General features: G+C 40.9%; 1 protein-coding gene across 1 annotated transcript in view; it reads left to right on the forward strand.

The window, feature by feature from the left end:
• Positions 1-7,500, forward strand: part of LOC119578625 — a 66,905-nt gene that overhangs the window by 18,306 nt on the left and 41,099 nt on the right. Inside the window, exons 2-3 of the mRNA XM_037926187.1 lie at positions 2,351-2,553; positions 4,165-4,393. Of these exons, the coding sequence (XP_037782115.1) occupies positions 2,351-2,553; positions 4,165-4,393 (432 nt within the window). The remainder of the gene's footprint in view (positions 1-2,350; positions 2,554-4,164; positions 4,394-7,500) is intronic.

A 7,500-nucleotide genomic window follows, 5' to 3' on the forward strand; every position in this document is an offset into this window, starting at 1 on the left:
ACATACATACATATATACATATAAGCATATATACATACATATATGATCATTCATTCATACATATAAACATACATACACATATAAACATACATACATACATTTAAACATACAAAGATGCATATATACATATAAACACATATAAGCATACATATAACCATGCATACATACATACATATAAACACATACATACATAGAACCATACATTAATACATACATAATTACTTATTTACTTAAGCTCCTCCATCCATCCTTCTATTTAAAAAATCGTGAATGGCCCAGTTGCACTTTTTTTTTATCGAATTGTAGGGGAAACTAGAAATGTTGAAATCTTCCATTTTCTTTCATCCTTTGTTTTCTCTCTCCCTTTTTTCTTTCTTTCTTTCTTTTTTCTTCTTCTTTTGATCGAGACCGAGAGACATCGACGCCGGGGAAAGTAGTGATCCAAATTTCAAGAAAGCCAGTCACGGACACCCAAAACCCACGTGGGGCCTTTATTGGTTATGGTAATGCCTACACCCGCATGGCTGTTGGGCCTTAACCGCAAAACTACTGAGGTGAGAGATAGGGTGGGAAGGCTGTGATGAGGGGAGTGGGGGAGGAGGGGGGCGAAATTTGGGGGGGGGGGTGGGGGAGGGGGAAAGCCCTGGGGGGGGGATAAGGTTTTGGGGGAGGGGGGAGGGGGGGGGGGGGAAGGGGGAGAGGGGAAAGGGGGGGAGGGGGAAATTGGGGAGGGAAATGGGGGAAGGGGGAGTTTTTTAAAAAGGGGAAAGGGGGAAAGAGGGGAAGCTGAGAAAGGGGAAATTGGGGAGGGGGGGAAAGGCAAGGGGGGGTTTGGGAGGGGAAAAAGGCTGGGGGGGGGGGAAAGGGGGAAGGGGAAGGCCCGTGGGGAAAGGGAGGGGGAAGGCTGGGGGGAAGGGGGGTTTTGGGGCGGGAAGGCGTGGAAGGGGGGGGGGGGTTTTTGGGGGAGGGGGAAGGCTAAAAAAAGGGTTTTTGGGGGGAAGGGGGGCTGAGGAAGGGGATTTTGGGAAGGGGAAACCCGGGGCAAGGGGAGGGGGAAGGGGGAAAAATTGGGGGAAGGGGGTAGGCCTGGGAAGGGGTTGGAGGGGGGAATGGGAAAAAGGGGGGGTTTGGGGGGGGGAAAAGGCTAAACCAAGGGGATTTTGGGGGCCCTGGGGGGGTTGGGGGGAGGGGTTTTTTTTTAAAGGTTTTTTTCAATCCTTGGTTTGGGTTCCCGGGGGTGGGGAAATTTTTTTAAAATTTTTTCTTTTTATTTTTGGTGCCCAGTTCTTTCCCCCTCTCCTCCCCCCCCTTCCCCTTTTTTTTTTTTCCCTTTTTTTCTTTTCTCTTTTCTTCTCTTTCCGTAATCTTTTATCTTTCCCCGTTTGTCTACCTTTTCTCTGGTTCTTTTCCCCTCTCTCTCTTCCTTCTCTCCCCCCCCCTTTTCCTTCCCTCCCCCTCCCCCTTCTCCCCTGTCCCTTTCTCTCTCTCTCCCCCCCCCCCCCTTCTCTTCCCCCATCTCCCCTCTCCTTCTCTACTCTCCTCCCCTCCTCTCTTCTTTTTCCTCTCTCTCTTTTTTTCTTTTCTCTCTCTCTTTCTTTTCTCTCTCCCTTCTCTCTTTTTCTCTCCTCCCTCCCTTTTTCTCTCTCCTCTTCTCTCTCTCCCCTTCTCCTCTCTTTTTCTCTCGTCTTTTTCCTTCTTTTCTCCTCCCTCCCCCCCTCTCTCCCCTCTCTTTCTCTCCGACTCTCTCTTTTCCCCTCTCTCTTTTTCTCCCCTCTTTTTTCCCTCCTCTCTTTCTCTCTCCCCCTTTTTTTCCCTCTCCCTCTTTTTTTCTCCCCCTCTCTCTCTCCCCCCCACCCCTTTTTCCTCTCTCCCTCTCTCCTTCTCTCGTCTTCTCTCTCTCTCTCTTTTCGTCCTCTCTCTCTCTCCTCTCTCCCCCTCTTTCGTTTCCCCTCTCCCCTCCTCTTTCGCTCTCTCTCTCCTCTCTATTTGTTTCGTTTTTTTCTCTCTCTCTCTCTCTTTTCGTTCTCTCTCTCTCTCTTTTGGGTTCTCGTCTCTCTCTCTCTCTTCTCTCTTTTTCCCTCTCTCTTCTCCTCCCCTCTCTCTCTCTCTCTCATCCAAACACGTCTTTGGGTATCCCAAAAAATAGATTATAAAAAAACCAGAAAAAATGTAAAAACAAAACAAATACATACTTTAAAACACTTTATTATCAGTAATGATAAGTGAATAAACGATAAACAAAAATCAAAATGAATGACAAACAAAAAATCAAAGCAAGTGACGAACAACGACAAAACTTCAGCGCCAGTTTCCCACAAACTCCTCCTCATTCTCCTCTTTTCCCCCGAAGGTGCGGCTGCCTCGTCAGTACTACAATATTCCATCATCTCCTGGGGCGGCCTCAGGGGGAATGTAACGTTTTCCTGGGGAGGACCGGGCACCAACGTGACTGTGGAAGCTAGCCTGGAGGTGGTTGGGGTAGAAGTGACCCCCAAAGACCCAAGAGTACGCTGGGGATACACACTGGGCCGGGCGATACGATACAGACCAGCGGTTTCGGGTCCCTTTTGATCTCGGTCCCAAGTGGGGTCTGTGTTTCTTTTTTAGGGCGGTTTTTTTGGGGTTTTTTAAATTTTTTGTTTTGTTTTAAATTTTTTTTAGGTTTTTATGTAGGAAAGATGTAAAAACGATAATAGTGATGATAATGACTTGATTTAAAAACCCCTTTGTGATTTTTGATAATGACATAAGAATAATTTGATTAATATTTTTTTAATTTATAGTATAATATTTGAAATATAATAAAGGGGTGATATGATATTTTAGGGAAGGGCCCATAAAATTTAATTAGCACCTTTATAAATAAAAAATAAAGAAAGGAAAATATAATAATTAAACAACAATAAATGAAATTTTTTAATTATATTCAATTTTTAACAGTTTTAGGGGCTTCCCCAAATCACCCATTTTTTTTTTATTTTTTAAAGGAAAATGGGAAATTTTAAACGGGCACGTGCTGGGGGAAACTCCGGGCCCTCCCAAAGACGGGCCGATTTTTTTCGGACGGGCAAGATAAATTTGGGTCCCGGGGAAGGAAATTCTATCTTGGGGGGCCGGGGTCGCCTTTTTGATTTTTCCGTTTGGGGGCCCCTAAAAGGCCCCCCGGTTTTTTGCCCAAAAATACAGGGAAAATCCTCTCTCTCTTCTCCTCCTCTTTCCCCTCTTCTCCCCTTTCCTTATTCCCCTCTTCTCTTCTCCTCTTCTTTTTCTCTTCTCTCCTCTCTCTTTTTTTCCTCTGGTTTTCTCTCTCTCCCCTTTCTTCTTTTCTCTCTCTTCTCCCCTCTCTTTTCTTCTGTTTTCTGTTTCTTCTCCTGGTCCCCTTTTTTTCTCTCCCCCTTTCCCTCTTTTTTTTTCTTCTCTCTCTCTCTCTTCTCTCTTCTCTTTCTCTCCTCTCTCTTCCTTTCTCTCTCTCCTCTTCTCTCTTCTCTCTCTCTCTCTCTCTCTCTCTCTCTCTCTCTCTCTGTCTCTCTTCTCTCTCTCTCTCTCTCTCTCTCTCTCTCTCTCTCTCTCTCTCTCCTCTCTCTCTCTCTCTCTCTCTCTCTCTCTCTCTCTCTCTCTCTCTCTCTCTCTCTCTCTCTCTCTCTCTTCTCTCTCTCTCTCTCTCTCTCTCTCTCTCTCTCTCTCTCTCTCTCTCTCTCTCTCTGTCTCTCTCTCTCTGTCTCTCTCTCTATCTATCTATCTACCTATCTATTTATCTATCTACCTATCTATTTATCTATCAATCTATCCATATCTATCTATCTATCTGTCTATCTATCTCTCACCCACTCACTTTCTCACTCTCACTCTCTGTCCTGCTACCGCTTTCGACCGTTACTTATGCCAAATATATCAATGATATTAACGATTGTATGAATAAACAGAAAAATAAATAAATGCATTCCTCTTTTCGCTTCCCCTCTCCTCCCCTTCCTTTATCATCCGCTTCCTTCCCCTCCCTTCCCCTCCCCTCACCTCCCCTCTTCTCCCTTCCCATTCCCTCTCCTCCCCCCCTCCTCTCCTCTCCTCTCCTCTCCTCTCTTCTCTTCTCCTCTCCTCTCCTTCCCCTCCCACCCCTCCCCACCCTCCCCCACCCCTTTCCTTCCCACCCACCCCTCCCCCCAGGGCGTGGGCGGCGAGCGAACCTACGAGACGCGGTTCTTCAGTCCGATGGGCGGTTCCATCTGGATCCGTTCGTGGACCTGGAACGTGGGCGGCGTGGACAGCGAGGGCGCCGAGACCAAGGGCGTGCAGACGACCATCTTCACCGACGTCTTCAACACGGCTGACGACGACCCGCCCACCGGGAACCACGACTGGGCCATCTTCATCACCGACATTCTCGACGACAGAGGTGAGCTTGTGGCTTCGCTTTTGGCCATGTGTATACGCACGCAGACGCACGCGCACACGGACACGTATACATGCACGTACGTAGCCAGGCACTCAAGCACGTATGCACACACACACACACACACACACACACACACACACACACACACACACACACACACACACACACACACACACACACACACACACACACACACTATGTAGAAAAGGTTTGAATAAGAAGGAGTATCTTCACAGTGCAAGAAATGCATAGGACCTCTTTCGATCATATTTTCGTCAAAGACACATTTCTGACGAAGATATAATCAAAACCCGGCCAAATGCATCCCTTACACTGCGAAAACGTTTATGCTAATTCGTGTCCTTTTTATATTTGTCAATGTATATTATATATATATATATATATATATATATATATATATATATATATATATATATATATATATATATATAATATATATATTATGTATATATATATATATATATATATATTTATATATATATATATATATATATATATTATATATATATTATGTATATATATATATATATAATATATATATATATATATATATATATATATATATATATGAAATGCCGCCTTGAGGACTTACATTTCCAAATAAGACTTGAGTGAAAATAAATGAAATCTTTCACTGGAGTATGCATCAGAGTGAATTGCAACAGATGTGAGTAAATTGGTCACGAGTTAGAATGACTATGCGTTAGACACGAGTAAAAAAATAATAATAGTAAAATGAAAAATCAGGTTGAACGGCAAGGAGTAAAAATTATTAAAACATTATAGTAAGAACAAAAGGCATGAGTACGAACGACCATGTGTAAGAAGGACCGTGAGTAGGGAAAACGACCGTAAATAAGGACGACCATGAATGAGGACGACCATGAATAAGGACGACCATGAATTGAAAAAACTACCGTGAATAAGAACGACCATGAATAGAGAAAACGTATAAAAAAAGGACCATAAGTAAGGAAAACGACGAATAAGAACGACCACCAATTAAAAAAAAAAAAAAAAAAAACGACCACGCGTATGAACTGCCACGACCACGACCACCAAACGCCAGTACGACCATACGACCTACTCAGCGAGCCCCTTGCACCCTGCTCCAACCCTGGGACCGGAATACAGTTACGCCGACGACCATCACTTAGCGGGCGAGTATGAGAACGAGACGCACTTAATACGCGGCCAGTGTGAGAAAGCCCGATTCTGTGACGCAAGCCGGGTTGCTCCACTCGAACGGGCTTGGCAAGCTGGTTATTACTATGAATGGCTCGGTTCAAAAGGTCAGCTTACGCACGTTTACATGAGCATATGCATATATATATATATATACGCACACGCATGCGATAATAAGGGCGTATGTATGATCATACGTCATGTGTACGCACGCACGTCTCGTGAATGTATGCACGTGAGAGTTGTAGTCGTAAATGCAAGAATCCGGACAAGTTGCAATTACGCGAATATCATAGGTTCTGTTTTCTTTTTCTTCTTCTTCTTTTTCTTCCTCTTCTTCTTTTTCTTCTTCTTTTTCTTCTCCTTCTTCTCCTTCTTCTTCTTCTTCTTCTTCTTTCTTTTTCTTTCTTTCTTTTTTTTCGCTTTCATCCTATCTCTCTTCCCTCTTTTCTTTCTTTTTCTTCCCTCTATTCTCTTTCTTCTAGATTTATATTTAATAAGATACCTTTGAAGTGTGATGATATAATGGTCATCATGATAGCATGATCATGATTAAAATTTGTACATGACTAAGATACTAATAGTGATGATGATAACGATAATTATAATAATAACAGCGATGATCATAAAAGTATTAATGATAGCGATATGATGACAATGATGATCATGGCGAATATGTTAATAGTGCTTATAATAACAATAACGATGATAATATTGGTGATAATAGCACTGACGATGATAATGGTGGTGATAATAATAATAACATTGACAATGATAATGGTGATAATAATGATAGCATTGACGTTGATAATGGTGGTGATAATAATAATAATAGCATAGGTAAAGATAATGGTGATAATAATGATAGCATCGACGTTGATAATGGTGATAATAATAATAATAACATTGGTAAAGATAATGACGATAGTTATGGGAATATAACAAAAGCAATAACAATAGCCATAAATCGTAAAACGTTCACTAAAATCCACTTAGTAAATAACATGTAGCCGACTTCCTTCCCGTCTTTTCTCCTTCTCATTGCAACAAATAGTTTATTTAATATTTTGTTTATTTTGATTATGTATGATTTGCATGTTGGTTACGTGTTATGAAAAGGAAATTTTAACTTCCATACTTTTTTTTTTTTTTTTTCTTATCCTGTTTTTCAAATCGGAATAGATTTTGAAAATTTATTGATCTGAAGTATATTTATAAATACGTTTTTTTTAAGATTTTGAAGAGCAATGTGTGTTTTCTTTAAGATCTTCTATTTATTGTTTGATTTTCTTTAGTTCCTCTTTGCATTTTCCATTTTCGTTAAAGCAATGGCTACCACATTTTTACAATATTTTCATTTAATTTTTTGACTAGTTATTTACGTAATAATAATTAATTAAGATCAGTTATCAAGATATCTTGGCGCCGGCCTGTTTCGTTTTTATTATTATTATTATTATTATTATTATTATTATCATTATTCCTTGTTTTAGCTAATTTCCACGTTCTGCCTTATCATTCTTTTTTTATTCTTCATCCTTATCTTTTTATATTTCTTCGTCTTCTGTATTTTTCTTTCATCATCTGCTTCATTTTCACTAAAACATATATATATGTCTACGATTTTATCCTAAAAAAATATAAAAATAAAAATATTCGAGGCCATTTTTCAACAACTATCAAAACAGACATTTTCCATATTGTTTCATCATTCTTCTACAAAAGATTTTTTTTCTTCTACTTTCCATTTCTCAGAAATTATTCCATTCGTCTCGAACCCGAAAAAGAAAAAAAAACACGCCACGAAATTATTTTCATATCGTAAATTGTAGGTTTTTTTTATGGACAATAAGCTTCCCAGATTGCTACTGTTTATGGTCGTTTCAGCAAAGGTCAAGAGA

The sequence above is a fragment of the Penaeus monodon genome, chromosome 11, assembly GCF_015228065.2.
Source record: "Penaeus monodon isolate SGIC_2016 chromosome 11, NSTDA_Pmon_1, whole genome shotgun sequence".
Taxonomy (NCBI): Eukaryota; Metazoa; Arthropoda; class Malacostraca; order Decapoda; family Penaeidae; genus Penaeus; species Penaeus monodon.